At 51.9% G+C, this 17,318-nt stretch overlaps 3 protein-coding genes across 3 annotated transcripts; 2 read left to right on the top strand and 1 right to left on the bottom strand.

Moving 5' to 3' along the window:
• Positions 1-664: 664 nt before the first annotated feature.
• Positions 665-7,409, bottom strand: EEF1AKMT3 (EEF1A lysine methyltransferase 3). The gene is made up of 3 exons (XM_032493244.1): positions 7,062-7,409; positions 6,829-6,940; positions 665-1,304 (listed from the first exon to the last, which is right to left on the bottom strand). Exons 1-3 carry the CDS (start codon positions 7,236-7,238, stop codon positions 913-915), a joined length of 681 nt encoding a protein of 226 aa, XP_032349135.1. The 5' UTR covers positions 7,239-7,409; the 3' UTR covers positions 665-912.
• Positions 7,410-7,753: 344 nt separating this feature from the next.
• Positions 7,754-11,678, top strand: METTL1 (methyltransferase like 1). The gene is made up of 6 exons (XM_006182529.3): positions 7,754-7,961; positions 8,696-8,859; positions 9,785-9,969; positions 10,062-10,175; positions 10,335-10,436; positions 10,596-11,678. The coding sequence occupies exons 1-6, from the start codon at positions 7,849-7,851 to the stop codon at positions 10,749-10,751; spliced, it is 834 nt and encodes a 277-aa protein (XP_006182591.2). The 5' UTR covers positions 7,754-7,848; the 3' UTR covers positions 10,752-11,678.
• A 155-nt stretch (positions 11,679-11,833) lies between these two features.
• Positions 11,834-17,003, top strand: LOC102522811 (25-hydroxyvitamin D-1 alpha hydroxylase, mitochondrial). The gene is made up of 9 exons (XM_006182528.3): positions 11,834-12,444; positions 13,057-13,247; positions 13,738-13,940; positions 14,020-14,220; positions 14,304-14,476; positions 14,683-14,855; positions 15,050-15,128; positions 15,421-15,618; positions 16,107-17,003. Exons 1-9 carry the CDS (start codon positions 12,250-12,252, stop codon positions 16,218-16,220), a joined length of 1,527 nt encoding a protein of 508 aa, XP_006182590.2. The 5' UTR covers positions 11,834-12,249; the 3' UTR covers positions 16,221-17,003.
• Positions 17,004-17,318: the final 315 nt, after the last annotated feature.

Here is a 17,318-nt window from a genome sequence, read left to right as displayed (position 1 = left end):
CAGGAGAGCTTATTCTTGCTTCTCTTGGCAGCAGCAGAAACTAATCAGAGCTGATTTTGGAAGATCACAAGAATTTATAAAATGGTTTGAAGGGTAGTGAATGGAGGCCAGGAGGCCAGAGGAGGTGATGTGTGGCTCAGGAGCAGGTAAAGAGAGCCCTATCCAGAGGTCCCACAGTGGGAGGAGAAAAGAGGTGCAGGCAAAACACATTAGGAAGGAAGGACTGGTGGAGCTTGGAAACTTAAAGAAAAATCAAAGAGGAGAACCTGGTACTTAGTGATCAGGGCTCCAACTCCAAAAAAAGATGATGGAGCTACTGTTCAAAGGACAGCTCTGCTGTCTATCCCCAACTTCAGGGCTGGGAGGACTTGACCCAGTTAGAGCATGGTCCCACCAGAGTCTACCTCTAGGAGCAAGAGGTTGGCGGCTTGAGGTTTCTTGCTTCAGCCACCCAGCAAAAGCCTGAGTTCTTCGGATGCAGAAGGGATCTTTAATGCTCATTTCTTTCCCTTTAAAAAAAAAAAGTCCAGTACAATCTGGGGGGAAAAAATCCATTCTGTATAAAAAGACAATAGCAGAACTAGAAGGGACTGTGACCATCTTTCTGCAGCCACTGCTCTCACATCCCATTTACCTTCCCCCCTAAAGTCTTGGCTATCATCTCACCTTCCTCCGCTGAGAACAGGAACTGGGAACTTCCTCTGCACTCTAAGCCAGTACAGCTAGGGCTCTCGTATTCCTAGCAAGCAGCTCCTCTCTGCACCTGCCTAAGAGTATCTTGAGAAACAAAGAGGGCAGGAGAAAAGACTGAGGCAAGGGAAATCCATCCTTTTTGATCCTTATGTTTATGGCTTTGGAGATACGGCAGTTCCTTCATTAGAAGAAGGGGTTCAGAGGAATGGAAGGGTGACGTCAGGCAGGCCTTGGTTCCCTGTGCCTGGCCCTATAGATGTTGACATTCTCATCCTCATCCCGCTGGACCAGCTCCAGTTGGAAATGCTGGGGCAGGAGGTGCTGAAAGAAGCTCTCTGTCCCGTGTTCCTCTCTCATCTTGGAAGCCAGATAGATGGTACCGTGGGGCCCGCACAGGTGTTGGAGGGTCCCCAGCAGCAGCGGGAAGGTGGACTCCAGATACACGATATCAGCCCCCAGCACCAGGTCATAGTCTCCAGGGAACATATGCTGGTCAATCCCCCAGGACAAGGCGCGGACCTGGGCCCGGCCTCCAGCTGGCACATTGGCCTGGACGTTGCCCTGGATCTGTTCTAGGGCCTGGGGCAGGTCAGTGATGGTAACATCCCCCCCTGAGAGAGAGGAAGGAGGAGAAATGCAAGTCAGAGGGACAAACCAAGGGTTTTCGGCTCCTTCCCAGAAGGTCCAGAGAACTCGGGACCTACGGGATAATGTTTTGACAGCCCAAAGTCCGCACTTTAGATTTTAGTTGCCCTAACCTCAACCTCATCCACTGCCATCTCATTACTCTACATTCTACAACATCAACATTCTCTCTGAGCTAATCTTCAACCTCTCTGCCCAACACACAACAATCAGATGTCAGCAGAAGCCTGGGCAGGACTAAGCTGGAGTGGGCTGTGCACCCACCCCCTACTGACACTAGCCAGCCTTCATGGGTCTGGAAAGCTTCCCAGAAGACATGACCTCAGCAAGCTGTAAAGGACAAGGAGGAGTTAGTCAGGTGGAGCTTTCCAGGCAGAGAACAGAGAGTACAAAGTCCCGGTGGTGAGAGAGCCCGGCATATTGAAGGAAGGCTGGATCTCAGAGGATGTGGAAGGGAAGAGAGAAGTGTCAAGACAAGAGAAGTAAAGAGGAAAATGACTATGACATGCTAAGGAGACTCAGGCTTGTCCCTGAGGGGGACAATAGGTTTTGCAGGTAGAAGCGGAGAGTGAAAGTGGTTAGATGAGGACCTCAGAAAGCTTCATTCATGCAATAAACATATGTACTGAGCATCAACCAAGTTCTGGGGATACAGTGGTGAGCAAAACAGAACTTTAGCTTTCCTTGAGTTTTTTTTTTAAACAGGTGAAACAGATTTTAATTATTTACTTAACTTAATATATCACAAATAGTATCATTAACATTAAATCAATATAAAAATATAGTCATGATATTAACCCCTGATCAGATACAGGGTTTGCAAAAATGGGAGAAACATTTTGTAGGTTGCCTTTTCTTTTTGTTGATGATTTTCTTTGCTTTGTATATACTTTTTAATTTGACGTAGTCCCACTTGTCTATTTTTGCTTTTGTCGCCTGTGCTCTTCGTGTCATATCTAAGAAATAATTGCCAAGACCAATGTCAAAAAGCTTTCCCTCTTTTTTTCTGGGAGTTTTAGGTCTCACGTATAAGTCTTTGATCCACTTTGAGTTGATTGTGTGTATGGTATAAGGGTCCAATTTCATTTGTTTGCATGTGGATCTAGTTAGCCCAACATCATTTGTTGGAGAGACTATCTTTTCTCACTGTGTGTTCTTGGCATCTTTGTTGAAGACCAGTTACGTGTGAATTTATTTCTAGGCTCTCTAGTCTGTTCCATGGGTCTATACGTCTTTCTTAATGACAGTACCATAGTATTCACTGAGTTTTGTCATAGAGGTAGAGATATACTAGATACTACAAAACTATTTAATCATAATCATGATGATTATTACAGAAATGGAAAATACTAAGAATTCATTCATTTATTAGTATTCATTATGTGCCTGGATGCCAGGTGCTGAGAATACAGCAATGAGCCAATGAGACAAGACTCCCTCCACTCCTGGGGCTTACAGTCTAGTGGCAAGAAACAGACAACAGCAAGTCAGGCGGCAGTAGGTGCTGCGCTGAAGCATTAAGCAGGGAAGGAGAGTGAGAATCGCCTGAGGGACAGGGCCGGGAATGCCATTGTAAATGGGGTGGTTAAGGAAAGCTTCAGAGAGCAGATTACGCCTGGGCAAACACCTGAAGGAAGTGACGGAGCAAACTAAGTGGCTCTCTCAGGTGAAAATGTACCAAATAAGGGACTAGCAACTGTGAAGACCTTGAGGCAGTGCCTGACAGGTCTGAGGACTTGCGGTAAGGCCAGCGGCCAGAGCAGAGTAAGTGAGGGTGACGACAGTCGGAGCCAGATCCTAGCCAGGGCCTTGTCAAGGGACTCTGAGAAATCTGGGACACTATTGGAGAATTTTAAGTGGAAGAATGGCATAAACCCTATGGCTTTGGGAATTTAAGAAAAATGGCTTTAAAGAGATCACTCTGGCTCCTGTGATGGGAAAATACTGCAGAGGGGCAAGGTCAGTTAGGAGGTGGCTACAATGGCCCAGGTGAGCGAAGATGGTGGTTTGAACCAGGGCAGCAGCACTGTCTAAGATGTAGTCAGATCCTGAATCTATTTTGAAAGTAGAAACACTAGGACATGCTGGCAGCTTAGATATGAAATAGGAGATAGAGAGAGCGAGAGAAGTTGAGGATGGATCCAAGATATTTGGCCTGCCCAACTAGAAGACCAAACTGTCATTCACTGAGATGAAAAAGGCTGCAGGAGGAGCAGATTTGGACAGGAAGTTCATGAGTTCGTTTCTGGACACACTGAGTTTGAGATGTCCATCAGAAAACCCCAGGAGGATAGCAAGTAGGTGGCAGATTATATAAACAAGTCTGGAGAGTCATAGAGTCATCAGCATGGAAAGGGCCATTTAAAGCCACGAGGTGATAGGATTGCTTGGGAGTGCAAGTGGACAGAGGGGAGGGATCAAAGGACTGCTCCTGAGCCCTGGTGCACTCAGACCTTTCAGTTGTGAAGCAAGGAACCAACAAAGGAGAAGGGAGAACTGTCACGAGGTGAGTGAAACCCAGAGGTGTGTTGCCCTCGAAGCCAAAGGAAGCGTTTCAAGGAGGAGAGAGTGACGAATGGTACGAAGTCAAGAAAGGTGGGCTCATAACTGACTCCTGTACTTAGCAACAGCATGGAGTCAGAAACGAAGCTCACAACCTTGACTGGAGCGGAGTCTGGAATCGACTGAGGAAAGAATAGGAAGACAGAAATGACCGTATTTACTCTTCTGAGTTTTGTTGTAAAGTGGAGCAGAGAAATGGAGTGGTAACTGGAGGGATATGTAGGATCAAGGATTTTTTTCCAAGATAGGAGAAATTACAGCATATTTATGTGCATAATATACGTGCACACAGAATGATCCAGACAGAAGGGAAAACTGATAATGCAGGAGAGACGGGGGAGCGCGGTGTTTGCTGGAACAGTGTCTTTCAGTAGATGAGAAGGTTTGGAGTCTTCTGATAAGTGCAGGGCTTGACCTTAACTAGGAGCACAGCGCGTTCATTCGTGGTATCAGGAGAGAAGGCAGCACAGACAGACAGACACAGGTGGGTGTGTAGACGTTGTGATCGGAAACTGTGGATGTTTTTCTGTGAGAAGACAGAAGTGATCAGAAGAGACAGGAAACAAAGTCATCAGCTGAGGAGACATTTAGAATTTTGAAGGGCAAAAAGGTAAGAAACAAGATGTCCAGGAGAGCAGAAGATTGTACAGATGAGGGAAGTGTAATAAGCCAGCTGGGCAGCACTTAAGGATGCATCTGAGGTTAGTGACAACAAATTTAAAATGGACAGCAGTCAGCAGTGTATATACTAGGAGGGCCTAAGACAACCTGGGGTTGGGAGTGTCAAGGAGGCCTTTCCGTGCAAGCGATGTTTGAGCTGAGACCTGAAGAAGGCTTAGGCATTAAGCAGGTGGTACAAGGATTTCAGACATGGAGTGCAGCCCATGTGAAGGCAGCAAGGAAGGGGACGTCCACATGGGCTTGAGGACCTGACAGGAGGGCACTAGGGAGCACAGGAGTACAAGAGAGGGAGAAGCACAGAAGGAGCTGGAGGGGGCCTTGGAGAGAGTTCTATCCTGAAGGCAACAGGAAGCCACTGAAAGATGGAGCAGGGGGATTGAAAAGATCCCTCTGACTGCCGGGTGGAGTGGGCAGAGGCCTAGGCAGGGGCAAGGAGAGGAAGCAGGGAGACCAGTTTGACTGTTGTAGCTGTCCAGGCAAGTGATGGTGACAAGGACTGGGGAGCCATCAGTGTGGCTGGAAAAACAGGAGATTCGAAAGATTCTTAGGAGATAAATCAGTAGCACTTGGGTAATGGAGATGGGGGTGAGAAAAAGGGATGTGTCAAAGGTGGGTCCAGATTTCTCACTGGGGGAATGCTGGTTTATTTCACAGAAATGGGGAAACCTAAGGGAAAAGGAGGTTTGGTGGAGGAAGATCACAGATCTAGTTTGAGCATGTCAAACTTCCCCACAGGGAGTGCGAAGACACTTGTGAAAACCCAGGGAAAAGATGGCAGTGGCCTGAACTGATGGAGGGAAGAGGAACAGACAACTGAGGAAGCATTAAGGACACATGACTCACAGGACCCTGCTGATTGCCAGGATGTGAGGGGAGAGGGCAATGGACGAGAATGACACCCAGATTTCTCACTTGGCAGCAGAATAGGGAGCAAAAGAAGGAAAAGCCAGTCTGGGAGCAAGTGAAAGGTGTTTCTGTCCGTATTACATGCCCTTTCTCCCATTTTAGCATAGCTGCCCATTTGTCATCCACCCATCCTTTACAGAAAACTGATGTTGACACTCCCTCACTTCTTTCTAAGCCTGGTGTGTTCACGCTTGTCATCTGACAGAGCTTCTCCTTGATGGAGTCCCAGGGAGTCAGGGCAGACATGGCCAGAGTATGTCCACTGGCTCTGCACATACCTCACCATAGTTCTCATACTGTAACATCCCCCCCCCCCCAGTCTTCGCCACTAGACCATAAGCTCCTGGGGGAGAGGAAATCTGTCTTACTCATTGTTGTATCCCAATACCTAGAATTATTCTTGGCACATATGGGACTCCAAATACGTGTTGATCGAATGAACAGAAGAATGCACGCCTGCCTCTGGGAAGACTTCCCTGAATGTGTTTGCGCTGTGTCCCTACAAACAAGGATGTGTTAATTTGCATTCCTAGGGCAATGGCATCGTAAGTGTTTTTAGAGGAATGCTGTCCAGATGAAGTTTTGTATTACCATTAGATTAAAAAAAAAATTGGGGGGTGGGTGGTATTAGGTTTACTTACTTATTCATTTATTTTTGATGGAGCTATTTGGGATTGAACCCAGGGCCCTAGCCATAGCTAAGCATGCACTCTACCACTTGAGCTATACCTTCCCCTCTATCTTCCCATTAGATTATGAACTAAGGAACTGCTTACTTTGTAGTTTTTGGTTCTTGACAAAAGTGAATCAAAATTTTCCTTCCCTTTTCCTTTCCCAAGTCTGCATTGCCTAACTCCTACCCCACTTCCTACAAAACACACTGTAACCCCCAGAAATGCATAAGCTTGTTCCTCCCAAGCAATCAAAACCTAAAGAATAAAAAATATATTCACAATGAAGTTATAAAGTACTCATGAGGTTTAATACCTGCAGATTGCACCCCCACATGCATCTTGACAGACAATCATATCCAAAGCAAAGGAGATTTTAAGTGACAGCATTTTGCATGAAATCACAAAGAGCAAAAAGGTAGGGAAAAGCTCCTTCTACTAAGGTCTGCTCAGTTTGTATTTCCTGCTCCCAGATCAACCACCTTGGGTGCTCTGACAGCCAGTGAGCGCTGTCTGGCACACAGGAGCAAACAGGGGCCAAAACAAAAAGTTGGTTAAAAAGAAGGGACTGGTCTGATCCCAAACCACTCTCCTCTCCCAAGAATCCTGGAAGTGACAACTTCTCCACATCCCCGTTCTCCCTCCCCCTCCCACTACAAAGCTCACGCACCCTGCAGCGCTGCCAAGATACCCGCGATGCCCGTGCCCGCGCCCAGTTCGATCACTTTCTTGCCTCGGAAATCCACATTTTGTCTCTCGAAATAGTTGCACAAGCTCAGAGCCTATGGGAAAAGAAAAAAGAGACAGAAGACAGACTGTAGCAGGGATGGCTCCATATGGGAGAGCAGGAGTCCGGGGTCTGGACCTCCCGTGGACCCTAGCCCAGAGTCTCCCACTCCTCACCGCGTCCCACACGCGCCCTGCCACCCCGAGGCAGGACCCGAAGTTCTCCGTGATACTCAGCTCGTGCCCACAGAAGCAGAACCGGCTCTTCTCCGAGTAAGAGTCGGCAAAGAGCCCGACCTCCCGCGGGAACACAGACTGGAGCTCTGATTCAGGATCTGGGCGGGGGTCTGCCATCTGGCCGAGAAAGTGCCCGAACGCCAGGGCCAGCGCTCGGATCCCGGATCGCTGCGGGGTGGGGGGCTGGGGGACCGCGGGCCGTCTCTACTGCCCCGTGGCACCGAGCCCCGCCTCTCCGAGTTTGCCCTCCTTCCTCCAGTTTGACTTCCTGGAGGTGGAAAGGGGAACTGCCTCTCCCTCTCACGTCCCCAGAGCACACCCGACGGGACTCACGCTGGACCACGGGGGTCAGACCGAGACGATCGCTCCGAGACCAGGAGAGGGGAGTGGGGCGAGGATTAATTCACGGTAGAAAGCGGGGTCCCTGGGCCCCTAGCACCTGCGGGGTGCACAGGGGCCTGCAACCGTAGTGGTAATCCAGACCAAGCAGAAGCAGGCTAAGGAAAGAGGCTGGCTGAGGGTCTGGCCTTGCCAGCCCAGTTAAAGCGGAGCCGCACGGAGGCGCACTCCCGCGCTGGCCCCCGGTGGTCCTCCCAGCGCAGCCCAGTTCACTCCTGGGGCTTTAAGGGGCGGGCTCTGTTCACAACGTTCCTGACTGCGTCACTATCGTGCGCCCCGAGCCCTCGGTCTCCACGTGGGTTCGGTAGAGGAACCCGGGCTGGGGATCATGGCGGGAGCTGAGACTGGGGACGCGGCTGGAGCCGAGGCCCCGCAGCCCCAGAAGCGCTACTATCGGCAGCGGGCTCACTCCAACCCCATGGCGGACCATACGCTGCGCTAGTGAGTGAGCCAGGCGGCGGGGCAGGAGCAGGGGGAGGGAAAGGAGGGCAGAATTCCCGCAACTGTCCCGAGCAGCCCAGAAGAGCGATTGCGCTTGGGACGGTTGGCGGATTTAGGGTAGACTCGGAAGGACCAGCTGGGTGACGTCAGTTTTGTGGGTGGGTCGGGGAAATTTGGCAGAGGGCGGAGTTGGCGGGTTGGGAGGGGGCGTGGCGTTCTGGATCAAATCTGGGTAGCGGTGCAAGTCTGGGAAGAGAAAGAAATTGTTACTGACACTAGAGTGATGGAGGCAGAATGTCTTTTCCATCTTTCGACTCATTTGTGGGATTTAACAAGAAGACGAACATACACAATCCTGCCCACACCGTACTCCATCCTCTTCCCACAGAGCGCTTGAACAAAGTTCCCAGTGCTTTGGCAGCCAGTCTCTGGGACAAGGGGAACTTGTGCCCCAGAAAGGAGAGCTGCCCAGCCAGAGTCACATCAACCCCTGGAAATGGAGCTGAGCAGAACAGCAATCATGGGCCTCATGATGGGCCTATGATTCACACTGGGGGCTAAGGGTGGTTTCCATTGTGCTTCCTAGAGGTCACAAGGCCCACTCTTACAGGATTTTTGAGAAACTCTCCTCTCACAGACCTCCCACCCTCACCCATCCACCCACACACATGTAGTACCACTTCTGCAATTGTTTGACCAACCTTCTCATGTTTCTCTTGTCTTCTCTCCAATAGCCCTGTGAAGCCAGAGGACATGGACTGGTCTGAGCTATACCCAGAGTTCTTCACTCCACTGACTCAAAATCAGAGCCATGATGATCCAAAAGATAAGAAAGAAAAGAGAGCTCAGGCCCAAGTGGAGTTTGCAGACATAGGCTGTGGCTATGGTGGCCTGTTAGGTAACACTCTGGCCCTTTCTCTGGGGAAAGGAGAGGCAACACCTAGGTTCTGCCACCTCAGCAGATTTGTTGGGGGCCGTAGTTGGCCTTTCCCCTTCAGACCAGACGCTGGTGCTGTGACATCAGTGTGGAGAATCTCCACCTTCCCTCTACTCTGGGTCTCTGGCCTTTGCCCTGGAGAAGGGAGGGGGCTGCCTCAAAGCCTCTTAAAACTGGAATGTCTAGTCTGGCCCACCCCTTGCCCCAGTCCCTACGTGAGCCATTTCACCTGCCAGGTGCCGGGTCAGTGAGCCGGTCAGCACAGCTTCAGAGGTTAGTCCCTGTGGCCACTGATCCTGAACTGTCTTTCTCAGGGATTCCACCCCCTCTCCTTCCTCACCAGAACTCATTCCTTCTCCACACTCATATTTTTGAATTTCCTTTGTATTGTCTGTATTTTCCCAGCCATGCATGCATGCTGGACCCACTTCTCTGTTTTTGGATCTTCCATAGAAATAACAGCATGACAGAGAGGAAGAGCACGGTACTTGGTGGCGGGAAGCCTTGGTTCAAGTTCCGTGTCTGCCTCTTCTTAGCTCTGTGACTTTGGGCATTTCGGATCCTCAGTTTTCTCATCTTTGCAATTTACCACAGAGTGTTAGGAGGATTAGATGAGACAATGTGTGAAAATACTGAAAACTTTAAAGCCCTTGCAAATATACACGTAGTCCCAGGCCCTCCCACTTTCAGCCCTAGTGACAATTTTCAGGTCTCCCCTAGCCTGCTTCTCCAGCACAGAGCCATCCATACAGGTATCTGTCTCTCTGGCCACACTTGCCAGTCCTGATTTTGGTCATTGCAGGTTGAGGTTTCCTTTACTGTGTTGATGCCTTTGCACTTCCTGCAAGTATGAGGTTGATGATTCCATTCCTGTTTCTGTGTCCAGTGGAACTGTCACCGCTGTTCCCAGACACCCTGATTCTGGGTCTGGAGATCCGAGTGAAGGTCTCAGACTATGTACAAGACCGGATTCGGGCCCTACGATCAGCTCCTGGAGGTGGCTTCCAGAACATCGCCTGTCTCCGCAGCAATGCCATGAAACACCTTCCTAACTTCTTCCACAAGGGCCAGGTGGGGAGGGGCTCTGGTGGGTTAGGCTGGCAGGCAGGTGAGGCATGGAGGCCAGGCTCTTACAGCCCTGTTGGTTCACGTCTGTCTCACAGCTGACAAAGATGTTCTTCCTCTTCCCTGACCCACATTTCAAGCGGACCAAGCACAAGTGGCGAATCATCAGTCCCACACTGCTGGCAGAATATGCCTACGTGCTGAGAGTTGGGGTGAGCTGGGAGTGGGAAGGAGAAGGGAGTGAGTGGCCTATTCAGGAACCTTCCACTGAGAATTCAGTGGGGGTGCATTTAGGACTCACATCACCAATCCCATCATCCCACTGCTCAGTTGCATGCAGCCCCCTATCTAGGGTGACTTTGCCTCTGCAGGGGCTGGTATACACCATAACTGATGTGCTGGAGCTACATGACTGGATGTGCACCCATTTTGAAGGGCACCCCCTGTTTGAGCGTGTGCCTCTGGAGGAACTGGTAAGTAGGGGGCCTAAGGGAGGTTAAAAGATTTCTGGAAAGACCCTTTCCAGAGTGGTTCTGTATTCTTGGAGTCCAGCTTAGTGCCCGGAGGATGGGATGGGGCCAGGGACAGTCTGAAAGGTGGGCAAGGACTTATTGGACTCTTCCTTCTCCCAGAGTGAAGACCCCATTGTGGGACATCTTGGCACCTCAACAGAGGAGGGAAAGAAAGTTCTACGCAATGGAGGAAAAAATTTCCCAGCCATCTTCCGAAGAATACAGGATCCCACCCTGCAGGCAGTGACCCCCAGTCCCACCCCTCCTGGTCACTGACTTTGCCTCTGCTGACCTTGCCTTAGCTGGACCCCATCTTCCAAAGACTGGAAAGAAGATCAGGTCCCAGGACCTTCCCAGCTGAACCTGCTAGGGCTGGGAGGCAACAAACCTCTCAGAAATTGAGGAACTGCCCAGGGCAGAACGACTGTCCCTGAGTCCTCTCACCTTCTTGCCCTTTCAGTGCCAGCAGAAAGCAAAAGAAGCTGACTGGAAAAGTCAAAAGACCTTGGACCAGAAGGGATCTTTGGAAGAGCATGGGGTTTTACTCCCCTTAGCACTCCCTTCTTCTGGGATCTCTCCTCAGCTGGAGTGAGGAATGCAGTTCACTGTCCATCTAAACTGCCTGCTAGACTTGAGTCACCTGCCCACTTGTGTTTACTTTGCAGTTCTGGGGTAACATGTCTACGTGTGCACATGCCCATGCTGCTGTTTTGCAGGAAAGGCCAGAATGTGCGTCACTCCTGTCCTCTCCCTGGCTAAGATGTGACCTGGGGAATCTGTAGTGTCTTTATTGTAGTTGTCTCTGGAGAGTCCCTGGGGGGGTGTGGTGGTGGAGACCCTCTCCTTTTTCATGTTGACCTTTGATTCCAGAACTCCAGAGCTGACTGGCTGGCACAGAGCCTAACCTGGGGGTGGGGGTCGGGGTCGGGGGTGAGGATCACAGAGCTGAACTGGGGAGGATTCTGAGGCTAACAGTAGAAAGGGGCTGCTGGCTAGAAAGCCCCCAAAAGGGGACTGAGTCAGCTGGAGATTCAGAGCACTCACTTATCCCTTGCTTTGTCCAGGAGCCCAGATTAATCTCTGAACTTTTCTAATTTGCAAAAAGTTCCTTCATCTTTCTCAAGTTCCAAATTCTCATGGCCAGGTCTTGTGGACCTAAAAGGAAAGAAGATGAAAGCTCCCAGAGCCATTGTAACCCATTAATCCGCCTGCCTGTCTGCCCAGTGTCAGGTGCAGATGGGGAGACGTGGTAGTGCAGGAGAATTCTGCTCACACACAGAAAAGGTGCAGCCAGATGAGCCAGGAGTCAGAGGACAGCTATAGCTTCCTTCCCTGCCTCCCTCCCCGAGGAGCTGGCAGATGGGGAATTCCTGAGGATGGGCCCCAGGGGGCCGAGCTCCTGGGGAAGTGGTGGGAATGCCACGGACCCACTCTGTATCTTGGTCACCTAAGCCTCACCAAATAGCCTTTCCCAGGAAGAGATCTTCAGGCTGCTGGACTAGGGCACCAGCCCAGAAGGGGAAACCGAGGCAAGCCTCCCCTCCCAAGGGGGTCGTTGCAACATGACACCCAAGGGAGCCGCATTGGCAGCTCTGGCTCCGCCTACTGTTCCTGGGTGCTAATCCCCAGCACGGACCACTAAGGAGAGGGGATTGGCTGGGCAGCTTGAAAAGGGGGCGTCGCCACTACTTTGCCCAAGGGTTAAAATAGGGGCTCAGTCAAGCAGGCAAGATGCTCCGGAGAAGCGTGCTTTCGCGGTTTCCCGAGGGAGACCATGGCCCAGACCCTCAAGCTCGCTTCCAGAGTGTTCCACCATATCCGCTGTGCTGCTGGTGTGGACGCCACACTGGGCTCCAAAGTCTCCAAATCAGCGCCGCGAGACTTGGCAGACATCCCGGGCCCCTCCAAGCCCGGCTTCCTTGCCGAACTTTTCTGCAAGGGGGGGCTGTCACGGTTACACGAGCTGCAGGTAGAGGTGGACGCAGTTCCTGGGACTGAATGCTGGGGAAACTGGCTTTCACAACACTAGTGCAGAACGTAGGAGGGAGGGCCAGTGGGAATGGATGCCCATGAATTATGGAAAAGACAAGTTGGGACTGGGGGCAGTGGCTCGCAGAGTTTGTCCAATGGAGGAGTGCGTTCAAAAGCGCCTTCTGGCTGTGTAGAAGTTTGGAGGCCAGGTAGGTCCAGCACAAGTGCACTGGAGGCGGAATACCTTTCCAGAGGGTTGGGTGCATTTGGCTTAAAGCTAGTGCGCTCCTATATATTTAATGGGGGGGGGGGGGTCGTCCTGAGACGGACGGTCCACGTGAGGAACTTTTAGAGATTTCTCCCCCTCAGCCTCCGCCCAGGTGACCAAAGAGAGATCCTGGATGTTGGCTTTCTGCAAAATGCCTACGTTTTGCCCACCACACTCAAACTTCCTAGGGATGGGAAGTGGAGGAAAGAAAAGGAGGGGTTTGCAGCATCAGGGCCATACACTGATTGGGAGCAGAAGTTTCCCCCGTTAAGGGCGTTGGCACGCACCGAGCTGGGAGCCCCCGGCCCGGGTCTCCAGTGTCCTCTGCTTCCATTCTCCCAGGTGCAGGGCGCGGCGCGCTTCGGGCCAGTGTGGTTGGCCAGCTTCGGGACGGTGCGCACGGTGTACGTGGCGGCCCCTACGCTCGTGGAGCAGCTGCTACGACAGGAAGGACCCCTGCCCGAGCGCTGCAGCTTCTCACCCTGGGCGGAGCACCGCCGCCGCCGCCAGCGGGCTTGTGGACTGCTCACCGCGTGAGTCCTCCGGCACGAGCCCCGACGCCCTGCTGCGTTCCTCTCTGGTGGCCAGTCCGGAGACAATCTGGCTGAGGGTGTAGAGGGAGGTCGTTCGTTTCCCTCAAGCTTCTGGAAAATTGGGGTTCCCACCCGTCTCTTTTGCCCACGCCCAGGTAGATCCTGGCTCTCGCCCTCATTCACCTCTTTATCTTTGAAAACCAGAATCCTGGGAACCCGCGGAAAGGGCTAAGGTACCAGAATCTAGATGTAATGTAAGATTCTGTGACTCAGGTTACCCAGGAACCCGGAGCAGGAAATGAGTAACGTGGAAGGGGGATGGAAGGCGGGCTCAAGTAGGGGCAGGTTTCTGTACCCCAGGGGAGCATACGCAATCCCTCTCCTGGCCACCCCAGCCTAACACGCTCCTTCTCCAACGCAACCAGCCCCGTCGGGCCGTCTCTACACTCCACCATCTGCCCTGATGCGCCCCTTCTCCCCACCCCCGCAGGGAAGGCGAAGAATGGCAGAGACTCCGCAGCCTCCTGGCCCCGCTCCTCCTTCGGCCTCAAGCGGCCGCCCGCTATGCCGGGACCCTGCACAACGTGGTCTGTGACCTTGTGCGGCGACTGCGGCGCCAGCGGGGACTGGGCGCTGGGCCGCCTGCCCTGGTTCGGGACGTAGCAGGAGAGTTTTACAAGTTTGGACTGGAAGGTGAGTCCCAAGACGGGCAAGCGTAGGAGGCACCCAGCCGGGGTCTCCTGGTGCCCTGACAGCGCCCCCTCCCGGCTAGGCATTGCGGCGGTGCTCCTGGGTTCCCGCCTGGGCTGCCTGGAGGCCGAGGTGCCACCAGACACAGAGACGTTCATCCGCGCGGTGGGGTCCGTGTTTGTGTCCACGCTGTTGACCATGGCGATGCCCAATTGGCTACATCGCTTCGTGCCCGGACCCTGGGGCCGCCTCTGCCGAGACTGGGACCAAATGTTTGCATTTGGTAAGGCACAGAAATGAAGTGGGGATGGGGAAACAGAAAACAGTTAAGGGTCAGTGGGACATCCCTGTACCTTGTCCCCACAGCCCAGCACCACGTGGAGCGGCGAGAGGCCGAGGTAGCCATGAAGAGGCAGGGAAAGCCTGAGGAAGACAGGGGATCTGGGGCGCACCTGACCTACTTCCTGTTCCAGGAAGAGTTGCCTGCCGCGTCCATCCTGGGGAATGTGACGGAGCTGCTACTGGCTGGAGTGGACACGGTGAGGTTCTCCCTTCGTGTTGTGAGCCCGACTTCCACAGCTTAACCTCCCCAATCTCAGGGGCCATTTTCCTGCTGCAGGGGATCCTCTATGGTTCTCTAGGTCAGCTTGGCTTAGCACCTCCTGGATTCCACACTGCCTCATATGCTGCCCCCTATGCTGATCCCCACTCTCAGCACCTCTGATGCCCTCACCTGTCTCCTCAGGTGTCCAACACGCTCTCCTGGGCTTTGTATGAACTCTCTCGGCACCCGGAAGTCCAGACGGCACTTCACTCCGAGATTATAGCTGCCTTGGGCCCTGGCCCCAGTACCCACCCCTCAGCCACTGCTCTGTCCCAGCTGCCCCTGCTGAAGGCTGTGGTCAAGGAAGTGCTAAGGTGAGGAGACAGGAGAGGAGGAGCCAGAGAAAATGCTGGGGAAGGGCTGGGGAAGCAAACAGTGGATGGGAGCAGGGAGAGACAGCAGAGGAAAATGGTACTTTATGCCTGGCCAAGAATGAGTTTGGAAGATGACAGGCAAGCTACAGCCCCAGCCTCACCTTGTTGTCTCCCTCTTATGCTCTGCAATCCAGACTATACCCTGTGGTACCTGGAAATTCCCGTGTCCCAGACAAAGACATCTGTGTAGGTGACTATGTTATCCCCAAAAATGTGAGTAGAGCCTATGAGCCCCTTTTGCTAAGCCATCCCTCACTATCTTGGGACAGGTCCTATTCTCAAACACTCTCCATAAGCCCTTCAAACCCTCTCCTTGACCTGAATGCCTCTCTAGGATACAATGGGGCAGTGGGAAAATTATTACAAAAATAGCCCCCCAAAACTTCCCCATCACAACCAACCTGCCAACCAGCCTGCCTTCATCCCAGTCCATATACCCTGTTTTCCATGTCTCTCCCTGCATTCCTGGGCTTAAATTTACAAGTGTGTGTTCCTTCCTCACCAGACGCTGGTCACTCTGTGTCACTATGCCACTTCAAGGGACCCTGCCCAGTTCCCAGAGCCAAATTCTTTCCGTCCAGCTCGCTGGCTGGAGAAGGGGACAGCCCCTCATCCATTTGCATCTCTCCCCTTTGGCTTTGGCAAGCGCAGCTGCATGGGGAGACGCCTGGCAGAGCTTGAGCTACAAATGGCTTTGGCCCAGGTGAGTGATCTAGATCTTCTACCTTCCCCACAAGGGAGAGCTCTGAAGGCATGAGCTCCTCTCCTGATAAGCCTAGGAAAACATACAAGACTTGGGAGACGTAATCCTCTGAAATACGTCAGTCCCATCACAGGCCTGGAAGGTGAGCGAGGGTATTTGGACTATCTTTCTCCCCACAGTAATCCCTTACCCTCACTAACCAAGATTTGCCTACTAGCCCCAGGTGCCATTCCAACATTGACTTTCCTATCACTGATAATGCCTGTTATCAATCAGGCCCAGCATTGTAGACCCCTCCATAATGATAGCCTTCTTCCTCCCTTTTTAGCCAGATTTTTTTTAATTATTATTTTTTTATTTGTGGGGGGTAATCAAGTTTTTATTTATTAATCTTCAGTAGACGTACTGTGGATTGAACCCAGGTACTGTGGAGTGCATGCTAGGCGTGCACTCTGCCACTGAGCTATACCCTCCCCACTTCTTTCCAGATCTTGATCCACTTTGAGGTGCAGCCTGAGCCAGGTGCTGCCCCAGTCAAACCCATGACCCGGACTGTCCTGGTACCTGAGAGGAGCATCAACCTACAGTTTGTGGACAGATAGTCTTGTGGAAGGAGGCTGTCATTATCACTGTTTCTTTCATCATAGGGGTTTATTAGGCACAAGACCAAAAGATGTGTATTACCCCCGAGGCCTGTCTGTCTGACCCAACTGGTTAGAATGACCATAGCAAAGTGCTAAGAAGCAGCCTGACCCAAGCATGCACTGGGCCTGAACCAGCAGGCCCAGAGAAAACCATGGTCCCTTTGCCTGCTTAGCCCTTCTGGTCATATCATGGGTTTCCTCCAAGGGCCAGCTCAGATTTTAACTAATAATGCTGGGTGGCCTGAGGAAGAATTCAGCCACTGCCCCTTCAGGAATTCAGTGTTCAACTGCTGCTGGCTAAGCCCTGGTCACGGCATGAGCTAAGTAACTGCATAGGGTCTGCAGCTGGTTGATCCTCACTTCTGGCATGTGAGCTCTTTGAGAGGAAGGATGAAGACTTATTCTGTCTTACATCCGCTGCCAGCACCTCTCCCTGACGGGGTGACACCATACAGGTTCTCAGATTGTATGTGGACCATGTGGCAGAAGGGATAAGCAGCTTACCAGGCTCTGTCTTCCTCACTCCCTTCCCATCTTGCCCCTAGGAAGGTGAGTCTACCCCTGCCTGCTTTATGATTTCTTAAAAACTCTCCTTGGCTCTCTGGTCACTATGAGGTTGGCTTGCCCCACTTGAGTCCTAAGCAGAGACATCTTTGGATCTGTCCCTGCCCAAGCCTTCTTTTTATGTATTGAAGTTTTAAAATATTCGGTTTTTAAATTAAAAATAGTTTGAATGTTCCATCCTTGACTTCTGACTTACTTCTTTCCCACTCTCACTCTCACTTCCTATAAGACCTGGAGGCAAGACCCTCATCCAAATCCTCCACCTTGGTTCCTCAGGTCCTGACAGTGACCTCCATAATGATGAGAGGTCTACACTCATGGAAGAATGGTTTGCATCACAAACCCAGACACACTTCTGTCTGTAGTGGGAACAGCCAAGTCTGGCTCCCTGTAAGAGACTAAGGGGGTGGTGGTGAAAAGTAACTGCCAGGACTAGGCTGTAAAAACGGTGGGGGGGGGGAGCTAGGTTTTGCAGAGCTGGCCAGAGGTGGC

The sequence above is a fragment of the Camelus ferus genome, chromosome 12 (genome assembly GCF_009834535.1).
Source record: "Camelus ferus isolate YT-003-E chromosome 12, BCGSAC_Cfer_1.0, whole genome shotgun sequence".
Taxonomy (NCBI): Eukaryota; Metazoa; Chordata; class Mammalia; order Artiodactyla; family Camelidae; genus Camelus; species Camelus ferus.
This window is presented reverse-complemented; position numbering and strand designations above follow the sequence as displayed.

Bases quoted from the DNA above. Each gene is read 5' to 3' on its own strand.
- EEF1AKMT3 (XM_032493244.1), bottom strand. From the start codon at position 7,238: ATGGCAGACCCCCGCCCAGATCCTGAATCAGAGCTCCAGTCTGTGTTC. The intron at 6,941-7,061 runs GTGAGGAGTGGG...CTTTTCCCATAG, and splicing joins CAGGGCGCGTGTGGGACGCG to GCTCTGAGCTTGTGCAACTA. The intron at 1,305-6,828 runs GTGCGTGAGCTT...CCTCTCTCTCAG, and splicing joins TATCTTGGCAGCGCTGCAGG to GGGGGGATGTTACCATCACT.
- METTL1 (XM_006182529.3), top strand. From the start codon at position 7,849: ATGGCGGGAGCTGAGACTGGGGACGCGGCTGGAGCCGAGGCCCCGCAG. The intron at 9,970-10,061 runs GTGGGGAGGGGC...TCTGTCTCACAG, and splicing joins ACTTCTTCCACAAGGGCCAG to CTGACAAAGATGTTCTTCCT. The intron at 10,176-10,334 runs GTGAGCTGGGAG...TTGCCTCTGCAG, and splicing joins CCTACGTGCTGAGAGTTGGG to GGGCTGGTATACACCATAAC.
- LOC102522811 (XM_006182528.3), top strand. From the start codon at position 12,250: ATGGCCCAGACCCTCAAGCTCGCTTCCAGAGTGTTCCACCATATCCGC. The intron at 13,248-13,737 runs GTGAGTCCTCCG...CCACCCCCGCAG, and splicing joins GCTTGTGGACTGCTCACCGC to GGAAGGCGAAGAATGGCAGA. The intron at 14,477-14,682 runs GTGAGGTTCTCC...CTGTCTCCTCAG, and splicing joins TACTGGCTGGAGTGGACACG to GTGTCCAACACGCTCTCCTG.